The sequence below is a fragment of the Nycticebus coucang genome, chromosome 12 (genome assembly GCF_027406575.1).
Source record: "Nycticebus coucang isolate mNycCou1 chromosome 12, mNycCou1.pri, whole genome shotgun sequence".
NCBI lineage: Eukaryota > Metazoa > Chordata > Mammalia > Primates > Lorisidae > Nycticebus > Nycticebus coucang.
The window spans coordinates 38,397,120-38,415,356 of record NC_069791.1 but is presented as its reverse complement, the minus strand read 5'-3'; the positions used below and the strand labels follow the sequence as shown (position 1 = coordinate 38,415,356).

At 36.9% G+C, this 18,237-nt stretch overlaps 1 protein-coding gene across 4 annotated transcripts in view; it reads right to left on the bottom strand.

Moving 5' to 3' along the window:
* Positions 1 to 18,237, bottom strand: part of GYS2 (glycogen synthase 2) — a 95,098-nt gene that overhangs the window by 14,004 nt on the left and 62,857 nt on the right. For all 4 annotated transcript variants that reach the window (XM_053555615.1, XM_053555614.1, XM_053555611.1 and 1 more), the window contains 7 exons: positions 15,882 to 16,026; positions 9,883 to 10,000; positions 9,556 to 9,676; positions 7,067 to 7,173; positions 6,375 to 6,434; positions 5,868 to 5,946; positions 4,441 to 4,554 (listed from right to left, as the gene is read on the bottom strand). In XM_053555615.1, coding sequence (XP_053411590.1) covers positions 4,441 to 4,554; positions 5,868 to 5,946; positions 6,375 to 6,434; positions 7,067 to 7,173; positions 9,556 to 9,676; positions 9,883 to 10,000; positions 15,882 to 16,026 — 744 coding nt within the window. The remainder of the gene's footprint in view (positions 1 to 4,440; positions 4,555 to 5,867; positions 5,947 to 6,374; positions 6,435 to 7,066; positions 7,174 to 9,555; positions 9,677 to 9,882; positions 10,001 to 15,881; positions 16,027 to 18,237) is intronic.

The following is an 18,237-nucleotide window of genomic DNA, read 5'->3' as shown; positions in this document are numbered from 1 at the left end:
CTCCTAGGTTTGTGGAGTGTGACACACCTCTTGGCAATGGGGCACAATCATAAGAGGGACTTTACCTAACAAATGCAATCAGGGTAGCCTGGTTCTTGTACCCTCAATGAATCCCCAACAATTAAAAAAAACACCCCACAAATACGGCACTAACATCAAAAATGTGTTAATGTATTCTGAGAGTTAAGAACCACTCTATAGAGTTCTAAAAATAAGCAGGTGATCAAATAGGTACTTATATTAGTATAGGCCTATGTTACTGTCAACTTTGAAAGGAATTCTCTTTATAAAGTAATACACCTAACTCTGAATAGATGAAAGTTTCTCATGCTGCTTTGACTGTATACTACATGTTAAGAAGGTACTGTACTTTTATTTCTTTTTTTGGAGTGTGTGGTTGCCTTTTGATCATAATAAATGAACATTTAAAAATATTCGTGACTTTAACCGCATAAACATACTTTGTGTGATACAAATATCCACCTCTTTTTTCCCTACACAGGTCATGTGCTTCTCATCTACTTTTTTCTCTCCCTGGCCAGCCCTCTCTCCTATTATCTGCATGATGAACTCCTGCTCACCTATGGACATCTAGCTAACATACCATCTGTTTTATAAAACATCAAATCATGCAGGCAAAAATAAACCTACTTCTCCTCTTAACTCTATTCACCTCTCTTCCAAAAATCACTGAGCATCATCACGTGCCAAGTACTAACAAAAGCTAATATTTATTATACATTATACATTGCATGGCAGGTCCTGTGTTAAGTGCAGCACCTATTTTGTATTTAATCCTTACAATTCTATGCAGGTGGGGCTATTTTATCACCATTTACAGATGAGAATGTTGAAGCACAGAGAATTAAGAAAACTTACAAATGGAATAAGTGGCAGGGATTTAAAACCAGACAGTGTGATCACAGTCTTTCAGGACTTAGCCTGATGCCTTCCTTATAGACCTGGAGGTCCTGGAAATACAGCTCAGATTTCCTTCAAGAGATCCTAGCCCTGGTGATCTTGACTGACAACCCCAACTGCCTCCCCTCTGGATCTATCACAGCAGCTGCTCTTATGCCTATAGCACTGGCAGAGACAAGTGCAAGTGCAAACCCATTTCTGCTGAACAGCTGATTCCTTTAATGGGTGACTTTTGCCGGGGGAATTCCTATCCCTATGAAAAGGAATCCTTATTAAAACTGGTGCATTCAATCGCCCATAGAACAAGGCACTCATCTTTCTGCTAACCTGAAACTTTTGGTAAGTGGCAGGTAAACATAAAGGTAAAAAAGAATGACATGGTTGTTGAACAGAGGATAAAGTCGTATGTAGTAATATATTTATTTTCAAATTAGTCAACAGTAAATTGTCTTACACGAAGACACAAAAACTAGATATCTTTGTATTAAGAAAGGAAGCTCATGATGTCTTTTGCAGCAATTTGGGTGAAACTGGAGACCATTATCCTAAGTAAAGTATCTCAGCAATGGAAAAGCAAATACCACAGGTGCACTCTAATAATTGGGAGCTAACTGATGGGCACAAAGACGTGGAAGGGTCATAGGAAATCAAGGAGCGGGAGGAGGGAATGCCTGTCAGGTACGACAAACACTATTAGGGTGGTGGGTACAACTTAAGCATTAGAAAAGGTATTTATGTAACAAAACATTTGTACCCCCTTAGTATTTTGAAATTAAAAAAGAAAAGAAGCTTTGTAAAATAATTCTGAATGTGTGTTAGCTGTAGATTGACTGTACTGTTGAAAACTATTTTTGTTTTCCTTTCTGTGTGTATACACGTGAGTGTGTGTGTTGTATTTTTTTCTGCCATGAACTGACAAGCCATGCTGAGTGGTCTTGGAACACTGCTTTTCCCCTCTGTGGGTCATTTGCAAGTGCCGCTGCTGCTGCTACAAGTGCTACGCAGTTTTTGTCTATTTGCTAATTTTTATTGGTTCTAGTTTTTGTTCAGTACACTCGACTTTTCTTTTCTGCAAAGAAAGAGAGAAAGAAAGACAGAAAGAGACGAAGAAAAAGAAAAGCCGAGACACTTTAGAACTGGGCTGCGGTCTCCGGCCCTTCCTGCTGGCTCTTCACGGCTATCTGACCTGCGTCTCCCCACCTGCTCTGGCTTCCAACTGCTTTACCCCTCACCCGCATTTCCCCTGCTAAGTCCTTTGCACAGCCATCCTGACTTGGCATCTGCTTCTCAGAGGACCGGAACAGAAACCACACACACACACACACACACACACACACACACACACACACACACACACACACGAAGTCTGACAATTAAGTTCATGAACTCCTCCTAGAAAAAGTGCCACATAGCTCATTGCTGAGTATTGCTCCAGTCACCTTCCAAGTGCTCCCCGTGGGAAGTGTGCACTGACACCAGTGCCTAGTCCACCCTTCAAAGCAATTTTGGAACTCTTTTTCTGGAAGGACCATCAGAGCTGTCATCTTACGAAGGTCTGACAATTAGTTCGTGAACTTCCCATCGTGTGTTTTCCTTGACAGCTTGTCAGCACTTGTTCAGGTCATAACTTGGGCATTGCAGCGTCTCCCAGCTCTGTTCATACAGATGTGCGGCAGTGTCTTGCTGAGTGGCGTTCATTATTGTTGCATGCTTTTGTGTGCCGTAAGATGACAGCTCTGATGATCATTCCAGAAAAAGAGTTTCAGAATTGCTTTGAAGGGCGGACTGGGTGCTGGCATTGGTGTATACTTCAGGGGAGTGCTTCAAAGGTGACCATGGTGATATTCAGCAATGAGGTATGTTGCACTTTTTCCAGGATGAATTTGCAAACTTAACTGTCATACCTCATATACCAGACATGACTGCTGCTGTCTCATGTATCTCACTGTCTTCCTAGAGAAATGCATAAGCAAATCCTTCAAAAATATAATTTAATGTGACAATCCCATGATGGCAGTAGATATATACCTCTTGGTATCTGGAGAGAAGTGTATAGTAAAGAAGGGTGCAAGGAAATAATGACTTTTAGGTTAGATCCCAAAGGGATTGTTAGAGTGACAGATAAGAGTATTTCAGAAAGACACAAAGGGATGAAAGTATTTAATATACTTAGGAAATAATGTATTTGTTCATGCCTGGAAAGTGGTTTCACTGATATAAAAAAAATTTTATTTTAAACATGCATTGGCAAGACATTCCTGGTTCAGAGCTCCCCATTTCAAGGGGCCTTCCAGCCTCTGTTTTCCCAAGAGCAACCAAGAGAAGCAACCATTGCCAGCCTCATGACCCATCTCTCTTTTTCTTCACTCTCTCCCAACTCTCCCTTCCATCTGTATTTTTATTGTATATAACATGTGCCAGTTATCAGACGTATCCTCAGGGGCAGATCTACAGATGGAAGTATGACATAAAGTTTCTGAGAAAAACAGAACTCCGCAGGGAACTAAGAGGCCTTCCTTGCCCCCTATTCTTATCTTTCTAAGAGACAAAAATTGAGAAGGAACAGGGTAAAGTGTATCAGAATGGAGCTAAGTCAGTGCTGGCATGCTCTGCTGTGGGGTACAAGTCTCTCTGGATCTAATCCTACTAAAAACTGTGAGGGGTGGTGCACCCTTGATAGACACATTCCTGCATTTTGAGGAATATTGCTTACTTACTACAGGAGCTGTGTTAGGTGGAGAAATTTCAGATATACAGAAAGACAAACTAGAAAATAAAAAAGTGCTCATAATTCTATGACCCAAGACAGTGAATAAGAGTGTGTGTGCTTGAAATAAATAGGATAACAGGATAGAATAGTTTATAAATTGCTGGTGTTATTTAATAGTGTATCATGTGTTCTTTGTACCATTCTGAATATTTATCCTGCCTTATTTCTAAGATAGTTTTCTGTTTTTATTCTTTGCTCTTTCATGTCTGACATCTTGGAGATTAAGCTCCACAGTGGCAGAAACATTTGTTCATATAAATGCCCTCAGCAACTAACACTGTACCTAGTTATCGCAGAAAGACCAGTCAAAAGAAAATTACATAAGAAGATCATTAGCCTCATCTCTGTAACTAGAAGTTTCTCATTTTACACCCTACTGTTGAACTTTATCAGAAAGAAAACAAACACAATTCATGTTAATATCAGTAATTCCTTTATTCTAAGTACTTCTTAGCATATATTGGCATCATTAAAAATGAAGTCATTTCCTTATGCTTACTGGACAGTACTGTACCATGAAATTAAATGCCAGGATTATAATTTAAAACCATGAATATGGTTCAGTTTTTCAAGAATGATAGCAAAATATTCATTATTCTCTAATTACCCAAGATAAGAGTATCTTTTTTCCTAGAAATACCTAAAATATTTCTGGTAGATGTCAAAACAATGAAGGGAGCCTTCTAATAAATTCTCAAAAATATATTCTATATAATATTGAAGCGCCCTCCAGACACAATTAGCTCTACCTTGACTCTGTCGGCACGGTTGTTGAAAAGTCCGATCCGTCTAATGGTGCTGAGGATGGGATCCGTGGAGTCATCAATCATGTTGTGAGTGGTCACAGGGGGCAGAGACTGTCGCTGTATGAGAGGGAAAGAAATGTCAGTTGCAGAAAGAATTAATAAGTGTGACTAATTGCAACAACAGGTCCTTGCTTGACATTTCACCCAAGCTTTATGCCATCAGTGTTTTGAGATGACAGGAATGACGATGACTAAGTTTTGTGTGTTTCAAGATAATGGGCTGGAGAATTTCCTTCCTCTACTGTGAATACCTGAAGCATTTGTTTGTCACCTGCAGCCACTATATGAAAGGCTTGGATTTCATGACTGCTTCTGGAACTTACTTGGAATATAAGAGTGTCCTGAAAGCCTGACTCAAGATGAATTTTACAAGTTTCTTCTAGTAGGGATATCCCCCAGTACTTGGTACTTTTTTTTTGTTTTTGAGACAGAGTCTCACTCTGTTGCCTGGGCTAGAGTGCTGTTGTGTCAGCCTTGTTCACAGCAACCTCAGACTCTTGGGCTCACGCAATCCTCCTGCCTCAGCCTCACAAATAGCTGGGACTACAGCAACCTGCCACAATGCCCGGTTAATTTTTCTATTTTTAGTAGATACAGGGTTTTGCTCTTGCTCAAGCTGGTCTTAAACTCCTGACCTCAAGCAATCCAGTGGTCTCAGCTTCTCGGAGTGCTGGGATTACAGGCGTGAACCATTGTGCCCCCCTCTGACACCTCATTGTTGAAACAAGAGTTTTGGTGCAAGCCTAACAGATTTGTGTTACCTTTTTTGCAGTAATATTACTTGACTGACACACATTCACTTTTCCTCTGTTGTCATTCAAATTCTATAATTATGGAAGTATTTAGAACATTTTTGTTATTATTACACTATACACAGTTTTTCAATTGGATATACTGGTTTCAAAAGAATTTTGTGAATAGAAAGACATTTCATGAGTTTTTTTTTTATTAAGTCATATATACATAGATCACGAATACATTTATGCCTTTCTGGGATTCAATGTGTTATTTGTACAAACTGGCATGCTTACATCCTACTGATTAACATAGCTTTCACCTCATTTACTTAATCACAGCGTTAAGACATTTGTGTTCTATACTTGATAGATTTGACTTGTACCCTTGAAATATGCTCCATAGATGTGGTCCTACCATTAACTCTTCCTCTTGCAGTTTCATGAGATTTTTAAAAGGAGCCCTTAAAATCACTCATGGAAAAATACAAACTCATAATTTGACTATATGAAAATGTTTCTTCTAGCTCTTACGTCTAAAAATGTTCCAAAATAGCACATTTCAATAAATTGAAATATTGATTTAGATTGATTTTAATAATTATCAGAAATGGGAGGCACTTTTTTCCTTATTACCTGTGTTGAAAAGATGGCTCTTTTCATAATTGTTAAGTCATCTCGATCCAAAATACTGTTCAAGTCAGGAATTTCACCTCTGTGGGGAAAACAATATTAATAATAACAAAAACAGTTGGCACCAATTCAGTGCTTCCTGAGCATCTAAGTTATATATTTTACTTATTTTAATAATGCTTTAATAAATACATACATATTTAATATATATTACATCAATATATATTTTGACATAGTCTCATGAAATCTTCCTTGACTTCAGGATGACCCATCACCCCTTAATGAGTTCCCTACTGAACTAGAAACTGCCTGCAAATATAAATGTGTCCTCATTTCTATAAGCTGTTTACAAGTTTTGTCAAATGAATAATAAAATATTGCTCACATGACTTAACACATCTTCAAAGACTAGTAATTCCTTTATATTTGGAACAAAATATACATTATAGTGTCTGAGTTTATAATGTAGTGTCTGAACTGTCCAGTTTGAATAGTATTTCAAGCACCTACCTTAATAATGCATCATAGAGTTTTTTCCCAAACTTTTCCTTCACAGAATGTACAGTGTCCCTGTTCGGAATGGAAAGATCTACAATTTGAACAGTATCACAATTTTTAACTTTGATTTGTTAGGACAATACTGTTGCTTTGACATTCTTTGAAATCACAGATCTCTCTTTTATAGCTGCTTCTATTATTTAAGTATTTGCCAATTTGGCTTGGTTCAAGTCTCCAGAGCTTTTCACAGAACACCCTGAACAGCCCAAAGAGCTTAGACTTTTTTTCTTGATAATAATGGGAGTAGGATAGAGAGCAGGAGGGTGGGGTAGACAGGGGTGTAAATGTACAGGATGGGACTTAGTTGATAATTGCTGAATCTGAGCTGTGAGTATGCAGGGAATCATTGTACCAATCTCTTTACTTTGGCATATGTTTTTAAATTTCAACACTAGAAAGTTTAAAATATTTTTTGACTTCTCTTTAAAGATTTCTTCAGAAGGTAGCTCATCTCCAAGTTCATATAACATCTATAATGTTATAGACGTTACACAATCTAACATGGTAGCACGATGAGTAGAGAGCCAAGTAGTATTTATACTGTAATAATCGTAAAGAAAAAAATATATACAACAGAGATTGTGCACTTTAAAAAAATCCATTTACACTTATCACTTGAGAACATTCTCAGGATGTTAGATTACCATAGCTGTTTTCGCACTGCCTGTCCTTTTAGGGTTTCCACATTGAAATTATTTGTCTTGGCAGGCATGATGAAAAACACCACCACCGTGACATCACTTTTGTGCATCTGATGAGGGATTAGAAAACACAACAAAGTCAATGATCAAAAATAAAAAAAAGTGTAGCACATGGTCCTTAAACTTTGACAAGTTGTGTTTTAAGATATCATTAGATTAAGACAGTCTATTTATGATTCACAGAGAAATTATTCCTGAGACTTTTTCAGATATTTTAATCTAAATCTGGATTTCACTAAACATTTGTCAATTAACAAGTTGGCAAATTCATACATAAAATATTTTGATGGATTATCTAAAATATGTAACAAGTGCTATGGATATCACCGTGCTTCTCTGTAATTAAAAAATATTACTACTTAAATGAAAACTAATATTACAAGAGAAAAATCTAAAGTCTAAAGAACTTTCAGATTGGAAATTTAATAAGGGTTTAGTTTTGGTTTGTTCTTTTTAAATTATTTTTAGCTCACTTGCATTGATTTGCACAAATAGATCATTTCCATCTCTCTGTTAATGTCTTGATTATTATGATGCTGCAGTTTGGCTTTTAGTAATAAAGGAACAAGCATATTCTCAAGGAACAAGCATATTCTCAATACTTTGGGTGAAGCCGGCTCTGCGCTGGGTGTTTTAAATGCACATTTTAATCTAGTCCTCATAATAACTGTGTATGATAGCTATTGCTTTCCTCCTTTTATTAACATCAAGACAAGCATGAGAGGGTAAGAACTTTGAGCTCCTATAATAGGTTAGTGGCAAAGCTGAGATATAAACGGCTGTATTTTTTACTCCAAAATCAATGTTTTCTTTCCCTCTTCCCACAAATATCATTAGTCTAGAATCTCTCAGAAAGAAGTAGCATATTAATCAGCTGTGGAGATGAAAGCATAAAATCACTTAAACATGAACATATGAATGTTCATTTATTCTGTAAATGACAGACTATTTCCTGACTATGGGGCACCTTACTATCTTGTTTAAGGCTTCTGCCCTTACACTGAGGAAATCAGTGTAAGTCACAAACAGGAAACTCACTCCAGGAACAGCCAATGTGCTATCAAAGACTAAATGCACTATATAGAAAGAGAATGCCTTCTATTAACTTCTCCAAGTATTGTGGTTATCTTTGATGTCTAGTATAATAGCAATAGTTTTTTTTCTTCACAACTAAAATTAAAGTGAATATTTAATAATTATATGAATCAAATTATTAGTAATGTCCCTAAACATGATAAGTGTTTGATATAGTTGTGAATCTCTTTATAAATCCATTGAATGAATGCATACATGTATTAAAAAACAAAATAAGATTATTCCAGAAGAATTTTTTTGGCTTTCAGTTCTTATTTGTAGACTTGGGTTTTTATTAATTTACTGCTTCCTTGTTAATGTGTTGTTAGTAAACCTTTTAGCCTACTTGGTACAATGTCTGCTTTGATTTGATAAAGATAAATCTATGTCCAAGGTAAAAATTTGACTAAAGAGTAGTACAGGGCTTAGGAAAGTTTACATTATCTTAGTATCTCAGTAAGGTTGAAATTCTAATCTCCTATGAATATTTTCCTACTATGTATTATTCTACATTTTTATGTATTGTGATTAGAATATAAACCAATAACTTCAATGAATAGCTATGATACGGTACCATTTTTCTATTATGCTTTGGCCATGTTTTAATGATGGGTTAGTTTGGAACATAGTCACATTTGAAGTCCCACCTACATGAGCAAAAAATGATTCCACATGTTGTAAAAGTAAGAGCTTCCTTTCCCTCCTTCATGCTTTCATGTGGTGGGCCATTCCTAGTTTAACAGACTCTTGGAGAGGAGGCAGGGCTGGGAGTTGGAGGAACAGAGTTTGCATGTGTCTGCTTGTTCTGTAGTTAGTGCTGCTGTGTGTGGCTGTCAGCCACGTGGCACATGTTACCCTGCAGGCTGGCTGCAGGTGGGGGAGCCTGTTGACGGCGTGACCTGCCTGTGATTAGATGACTAACTGTAACCCCAGGGTTCAGTATTAGGGCACCAGTTGTCTGTCATACACCCAAGCCACAGCTCCACAGTTTTTTTTTTTTCCTTTTTAAAGTGCTACTTTGCTCTCCATTTGTTCAATTTCTCATTTATTTTCCAATGTATCACAGACTTATGTGGAGAAAAAGGGATATTCTAATAACTTCATAAAACATAGAACATTTTGTTAGATAAGCTTCAGGGTTTCTTAAAAAAACATACTCTTGACAACAAAGGAAACAATACGATAACTCACACGTGGAAACTGAAAGGCTGAAGGCATTTTTAGAAGAATTAGCATTTTAAGTTTTCAAAATCACATATTCTCTTGAAAACAATGTAAGAAACCAGAAAGTTCTTCCTCTCTCACAGAAGAAAGTCCTCCCTACATGAGCACTGTGTCACATCCTAGAACTTGCTTACCCGCAGCAGGAAATTTAGTCTGGATAAGGATTCTAGGAAGATGTCAGCACCTTTGTTTGAAAACTCATACCTCCCAGCAATGAAAAGGAACAAAGTCTTTTCAAGATCAAAGTCCAGATGACTAAAACAAAACAAAACAGTTGCAAATAAAGTAAAGCAACAGCCACAAGATGTACACATGAATTTTGTTAAAATAAAAAGGGGGCTGGATAAGGTAAACACCTACTTCAATAATCCTGTTTTCCCTCTATCCTAAAATTGATAGATCCCTAAAATTGACAGATCCCTAAAATTGAATGCTAATAAAAAAAAATAAAAAAAACATACCCATAGAAATGACCTCGAACAAAATCTTGGATCCTAGCCTTGTACATGGCATGTAGATTTTGAAACTCATGCACTGCTGAAAATTTTTTAACATTCAAGCCATTAGGAGTGATTACATCTGGAAAAGCAAAACAAAATAATCATGTAAGTTTCTTTTACAGAAGAACGCCATTGTAGGAAAAAAGTATTTCAAATTTATAAAGTTAAATGTTTATTAATATTTTTATTTCTGACTACAATGGAATTTAAAATTCATTAAACTTCAAAATCCAGTCATTTGATTGAATTAGGAAATTAGGAGTACTTGATCAAAATAACACAGAGTGACTGGTACAATGAAACAGTCTAATCAATAACAATAACAATAATTTGTGTAGTTTTTATTAATTGATTGCTCTCTGTGCACTGGTACTGATCTAATAGTTTTCGAAGGTAACTCATTTAAATCTTCCAAGGACCAAGAGAAGTCAATGGAACAGGTACTCTTATCTGCATTTTCAGAGGTGGAAACTGAGGCACAGAGCTGTTAAGGAGTCTGTTCACAAACACATGGCTGATGAAAGGAAGCAGAATCCATGCAGCCTGCCCCATCTGCTGTGTCCCCTGTACTAAATCACTTCCTGTCATCTTCTTTTCCACAAGTATCTGGGAAATCTGTGCACTTGGAAAATAGGAAAGGCAGCCCACCTTTTTCTTTCTTTCTTTCTTTTTTTTTTTTTAGAAACTTCCTTTATTTTTTTATTTTTTATTTATTTATTTTTTGTTGTTGTTGCAGTTTTTGGCCAGGGCTAGGTTTGAACCCACCACCTCTGGTATATGGGGCTGGCGCCCTACTCCTTGAGCCACAGGCACTGCCCGCCCCCTTTTTCTAATATCTATTTCTTATTTCTAATTTCTTAATTCTTATTTCTAATACAATTGATTCATTCTTCCCAGAACATTTTATTGCTAAGGCAGGAAGACATTCTTGGTTCTCTGAATATGGGTGTGTGAAAAAAATGAGAGTAACTATTCGGGGCACAGGATGAAAACCACTCAGTTAAATACATTGGTTATCACATTTATTAGCAGTAAAAAAGAAAAGCAAGAAGAAAAAAGTTATGTCAATACATGTAGCATATGGCAATGGAGATTTTGTAGTGAAGAATTAAACCAGAAGTCTAAGCATGTCACATCATTCTGAAGATGTGACATGCTTTTTATTATTTATTTTTATTTTTGGAGATAGAGTCTCATTCTGCTGGACCAGGCTGGTGTGCCATGACATCAGCCTTGCTCACAGCAACCTCAAAATACTGGGCTCAAGTGATTCTCCTGTCTCAGCCTCCCAAGTAGCTGGGACTACAGGCACTGCCATGAGGCCCAGCTAGTTTTACTATTTTTAGTAAAGACAGGGTCTCACTCTTGCTCAGGCTGGTCTGGAGCTCCTCTGCTCAGGCAATCCAGCTGCCTCAGCCTCCTAGGGTGGTAGGATTACAGGCATGATGTTTATCTTTTTATAGCATTTGAATAGGGCTTATTTTGTGCCAGACTCTGAAAAATGTTGATTTTCAAAAAACCCTAGAAGGGGCGGCGCCTGTGGCTCAGTGAGTAGGGCGCCGGCCCCATATGCCGAGGGTGGCGGGTTCAAACCCAGCCCCGGCCAAACTGCAACAGAAAAATAGCCGGGCGTTGTGGCATGCGCCTGTAGTCCCAGCTGCTCGGAAGGCTGAGGCAAGAGAATCGTGTAAGCCCAAGAGTTAGAGGTTGCTGTGAGCCGTGTGACGCCACGGCACTCTACCCGAGGGCGGTACAGTGAGACTCTGTCTCTACAAAAAAAAAAAAAAAACCCTAGAAGGTAATTTCTTTTTGTTATCCCTACTTTACAGATGAAGAAACTGGCCTACAGATAGTTAAGCCCAACATCAAGTAACTATGAAGTTACAGAGGTTGGATTTAGAAGCAAGGCAGCCTGACTCTAAAGTCTCTACCTTCATCTATGGTTCATACAGCTGTATCATCCAAAAAGACATAAAAGGCAAGGATGTATGTGGATATAATGGCTTTAATCCTCTGGAATTTTATAAATTATTTTACTAACAATTCAGAATAAAAGATCTGTGTCTCAAAAGTAATTATCCAAGTTTAGTAGCCTAAAAGAGTTAGGTCAACGAAGTCTTCTAATAACTATATTCATAGTGAAGAATAATCTCACACAGAATATAGTGAAGAATAATCTCATAAATGGAATGATATGCTGGTAAAATTTAACAAACAGCACTCCATGGAAGACAGAGGGAGAGACAGACTTTATTTACAGCATTTGCCTATTTCCATGGTGTAAATAACCCCATCATCACTGACTTCAAGCTACCAATATGAAGGCAGAGTGGGGAAGTGATATGTAGCACACTAGTATAGTACTTCTACTGTATATCATGTAGAAGATAGTTGACCACCTCCCTACACTCCATAGTTGACCACCTCCCTACACTGACCATTTCCTTAAGTTGACCTAATTTTCATGAACTGTTATGTCCACTACGTGTAATGTATTGGTACAATAGGCCTAGTTCCTATGTTGACCATCTCCATATGTTGACCAGTTTGGTACAGTCCTTTGGGTGGGCAACTTACAGAAGTCCTGCTGCAATTAGAAGTGATGTCTTTTGACTACTTATACAGTTATTTAATTGTAAGTTTATAACATTCAATTTTTAATAATGGCTGTATCTAACAACTAGCTGATGAAATTCCTAAAGCTTAACAATAAGGTCTTGCAAGCCAGTACAAGCTGATTCTAGCACACTATGGTCTACATGGCTTAAGAAATAAGTTTTAGGCCAGGTGTGGTGGCATGAGCATGTAATCCTAGCACTCTGTGAGGCCAAGGTGGGTGGAAGTGAGACCCACCTCTACTAAAAATAGAAAAAACTGAGGCAAGAGGATCACTTGAGCTCAAGAGTTGGAGGTTGCTGTGAGCTATGATGCCATGGCACTCTACCCAAGATGACAGCTTGAGATTCTATCTTAAAAAAAAAAAAAAAGAAGAAGTTTTAAAACATGTTTTCATGCATCATTGATAAAGTTTTAGCTTTTTTCTAGAATGAAAATATTTATATAGAATTTAATCATCACAAATTGTGTTTAAAAGTATCCTCTTAATTTTTACTACACTAGTAAGGATATCTTCAATTTGTGATACATTCAACTCTATAGTTGGTATTGCTCTAAATTTAATTTTATTAATTAGTAAAATTAATTAGCTTATCTAAGTATAGTTAGTTTACTTGAGCCATATACTCACATCATTTAAATTTCAAAAATTCAAAATATGTACCTTGAAGGTCTCCCTTCTACTTGTGTTCCCCAATTTTTTCCTTTCCCTGAAGCAACATTGGTTACTAATCTCTTGCTATTCCCTAGTAGAAGACCTCAGTGTTATCCACCTTTCTGACGGCTAGGCAATGCCTACATAAAGGAAAAACACTTACTCAAGTATAGTAGTAGCTAAAGTTCATATTAAGGTATTAGCATGAGTTCAAAAATCAATAATTGCTAAACTAAAAGTGACTGTACCAAAGACCAAACGACAAATAGAAAAATAAAGAACATATGGTATATGCTGCATTCACCTGTGTATTTGTAGTAAGTAAATTCAGTATATGGTCTTCTCTGTAATGTTTTACATAAACTATCACTCTTTCAATATCAAAAATTATTCTGAGTCAAATTTATGGTAAAAGCATACAGTAATAAGTAGATCTTTGTAAATTAGTATATAGTGATATTTTTAAAAATATCTGGTTCCATGAAAGTGTTTCCCCCAACCAACACTTGCCTCTTGCTATAAGCTGTGCCCTCAGCATTGTGGTTGTGGTTTATTCTTTTAACCAGGAAGAACTTCATGAAAAACTAGAGACTACAAAGTGATAGTTATGCTACATGCTGCTGCCCACCCCCGGCCAAATGCTCTTGAAAAAGTTTATATGTTTAATGATCTACTAAAAGTCCATTGACCTTGTTGAGCCACAAAATGTTCAGAGATTTCACAATTTCTATCAAGCCACTACATGATTCTACCACTGCTCTGAAGTGGCCCAGACAGCTGTGTTTATAGTGTGGTAGAACTTCAAGGTGAAGCTCGATTGCGGGTAGCCAGTAATACAGATGGGTCAGTGATCCACACAAATAATAATTGCTGACATTCCCTTTACAAAGGATCAGGCACTGAGCTGAGTGTTTCCCTTGTATTATCTCTTTGAATCATTGCAAGCATTCTAGATAAGAGAGATAGGATTATTATCCACATAATGCAGAAAAGTCGCAGAGCAATGAAGTAACTTTCATAGTGTCACACAGCTAGTACCATCTATCCCACAAAAAATCATTTTTCACCACCACTCTGCGTCTGTACCCCTAAGAAGACAAAACTTTAAGAAAATATTATATAGATAAAGCAGGACTCAGAATATAATCTCTGAGAATACCTACTTTCAAGACCAAAAGAAGTAGAAACACTAGTAGAGGCACCAGAGAAGAATCATGTTGGAGAGAACGCAGATGGTGCAGTGTCATAAAAAGTAAAGGAAAGAGATGTTCACCACCTTTAAATTCTAGGGGAAGTAAAAATAGAGAATGCTGAATTCAGTGACTGAGGAAAGCAATCCCAGGCTAGTGTTGGAGGTTGGAAGCCAGAGTCCAAGGGACGATTGAGTAGGTGGATGTACCAACTGTGGTTTACTCTCCAAGATAGTTGGCAGCAGGAGGAAAGTGATTATATATATAGACATTTGACAAGGTAGCACCCTTATGAGAAATTTTCATTTTAGAGTAGAAAAAAAATCAATAAGTCAATCAATCTTGTAAGCTTAGAAAAAGATATTGTAGACAGGAGAAAAGGAAGATCCAAGAGAGAAATGAGCATATTGATGGATAAATTCCTGTAAGAGGCATGAAAGTAAGAATCCAAGAGAATCCTTGGAAAGAAAAGAAAAATACCATAGGATCTTAATGCTGCCATCACTTAAGTTACTTGGATTCTTGTTCTGTTTTGTTTTGTTTTTATAAATCTAGCACTTTGAGATATCTCCTTTAAATATTCGACCTGTATATGAAGGAAAGACTATTAGTGATAAGACAGAAGAATTAAGCAAGGACTATTTGGTTGCAACTAACAGAAACCTACTAACACCGACTTAAGTATAATAATGAGGAACTCATTAATAGAATGCTGGAGTGTCTCATGGCAAAGATTTAGCTGGGCCTCTAGAATGACTTTAAAATAAAATCACTGTGGAGGACCTCTGTAAAGAATCTTCTCTCTCAGACTGTTTCTGCTTCTTACAGAACTTTACGGCAGTTTAACTTTCTTTGCCTCAAGTGCAACAGGATAGAAAAATGATGCCGTCAACACCTTCAAAGCTGACATTCCATTATATGAAAGTGCATTCAGAAACTCATTTGAATGGGAGCATTTTGATTGGCCCAGTTTATGTCAGGTGTCTACCATTGAACCAATCATCTGTGGCCAGGTGGTAGAGTCATGTCTTACTTTGCCTTGCCAACTCTGGTTGGATTTAGGGACAGGCAGCCTGGGAGAGGTAAAACAATGGGTTTCTATCAAACATGACCAAAAAGGCAATGCTACAAAAAGCAGGAGTGGGGTCATCTCACACAAATTTCTGGTATTTTCCTGATTTTCGTTTTCTTAAAGGAGAAGACTCAACTCAGCTTGCTTACACATACCAGGCTATTAGGGAAACCCAGTTCACACCTAGGGCATTTTAAACTTAGCTCACTTATTCAACAAGCACGGATTGAACACTTACTGTGTTCCAGGTGTACCTCAGTGTTGGTTTCACTGCAAACCTACTGAGATTGAGAATTAACATACATGTAAAGGTCTGGCAGAAAACAGTGAATACAATTCTTCCCTAGCTACTGCTTTAATAGCTAAAAAACAAAATCCTCATACTTTAATGTCATTTGGCACTGAAAGATTCAGGGATAATACTTGCCAGGCTTTCTCTTCAGCATATGTTCTGCCTCTATTGCTGTTATTTCAGAAACTGTGGTGAACACATGAGCACAGTGAACAGAGGCCCGCTCCATGCAGTACCGGTGGTAAATCTGCCTTTCCCCAGCCTCTTTGTCTATGTTAAACTGTTAAAAACAAACAAATATACATTGGCTTACACTGGTCCTTCCACACAAGCCAAATGAAATCACACATCTCACAATCATCTTTCCTCAAGGCTTTGTAAAATTTTATGACCACGAAAAAGTAGTAATAAATTTTTATTAAACCCATTGCCAAATACATAACTACTTATGCTTTAAAAGGCATTGTTCATTTAATTTATCCTTCTAAACAACATTTTAACTCCCTAAGTAAATGATGTTTCTACTTTGCTGTAATCAGATACAATTCTTTGATTCTGGTATTATAATTATACTTTAACTTATCCCACATCTTAGAAATATCAAGCTAATTCTATTTCCCAAAGACCGTATCATATTTTTCCCATAAACAATGAATCAGCACTGACATTAAACTTAACATTGAAAATAAGGATAATTATTATCATTCTTAATTCACTGAGGGAACCTGAGAAAGAGAAAAAACAAATGCTTGTTTATGGTTATGTAACTCATTTTATTTTATAATGTGAGGGTGTATAGTTACCCTAATTAGCTATCGTGTTAGATTGTGTGATCATCTATCATTCTGAGCATCTTAACTTTTTTCAAAAAGTCAAATCTCCAATAATCACTTAATTACTGGTGACTGCAGTGGGATTTTGCCATTTCGCTCAGTTGTTTAATGTTATATCTCACATTGCTGCGTGTAAAGCTAGTAGTGTCTTATAAAAAGGCATTATATCAGCAGGGTGCTTTTTATAAGAAAGATTATTAATAGTACCTCTTGCATACTATATTTCAGACACTCTTTTAAGCATATCATATTTAATCCTCATAAACTAATAAGACATAAATTTTGTCTTCATTTTACATAGAGAGAAATTGAATCTTTTAGATGTCAAGAAAACTTGTCCAAGATCACATTCCTATTAAATACCTGAGCAGAACCCTTAACTGATCCCTGATCAGTCTGACTCCAAACCTTGTACTCTTGAACTCTTGTCTGCTTTTACATCATGTAGACTCCAGCTCTGTCAGCAAGTCATTCCCAGTAATTACAACAGCATATATAGAAAAAGACCCATTACATGATGCTAATAAATAGGATGAAGAAATCCCTAGATTCTTTCATGACCATAGAATTTGGAGTCATCTCTCTGAAAATGTTTGAATCAGGGCTCTATAATACATGCTTGGAATAGCAGAGATTTTTTTTTAACAGCTCTTTGTGGCTTATCTGATTCATTCAACCAAATCTTTCACATAACCAACATTTCTTGAGTAACTTATGTGTATCTGCTACTTTCATGTAGATTAAAAATTAGTAGGAAAACAGGTAAAATCAAGCAGAAATGAGTATGTGCCTGAATAAGGTATGGGATCAGAGCAGCACTGATCCCTCAGTTTGCAAACTCATCCTAGAAAAAGCACCACATGCCTCATTGCTGAATGTCAGTATGGCCAACTTCCAAGTACTCCCCTTGGCCATCTGGTGACCATAGTAATACTCATCAATGAGTAGTAGATCTTTTTCTAGGATGAGTTCTTGAACTTAATTTTCCAACTTCTTGTATACGTGTTCATGTTATCAGTATCACTGTGTGTATCACCTCTCAAATGTAGTATTTTCAAGTTCAAGGACAATGATGAGGTATTCATTTTTGTATCTTCAAATTGATTCAATGGATAAAACAGTATTTAGACTAAGACATGAAAGTATAATTTGGCAAAAGTTATTTTGAGCTGAAATATTAGTTTTCCTAAAGAACAAGTATATAAAGTACTATGGCACGTGCAGAAGAGAGCAGGACATCTGATGTGACTGCAGTTACCGGGTGTAGAACGGAAGAGGCAGAGGCCGGCAGGGTATAATGGGCCAGATTACCAAGGGCTTTGAAGATGAGACTAGGACTGTAGCTTTCGTCCTGCACAGGATAGAAAACCTCTCTGAAAGGCTGCCTTTAGTGGTGCGGCAAAAAAAAAACAGGTAAGAAAAAGTAGTTAAGAAAAATAACTCTAGAAAAAAGCATGAAATGTTTTCCATCTCATTGAGTTTTTATGAATTTCAATGAAAGCACATTGTCAAATGCGTAGCACGGTGCCTGGCAGGGGGAAAATGCTCAATCACTTTAGCTGTTATTATTACAGTGTTGTTGTTAGAGAATAATATTTCACAGATGAGGTAACATTTAATATTTGGACATTTAGAGAAGGGAAGATAGGCTTTATAAG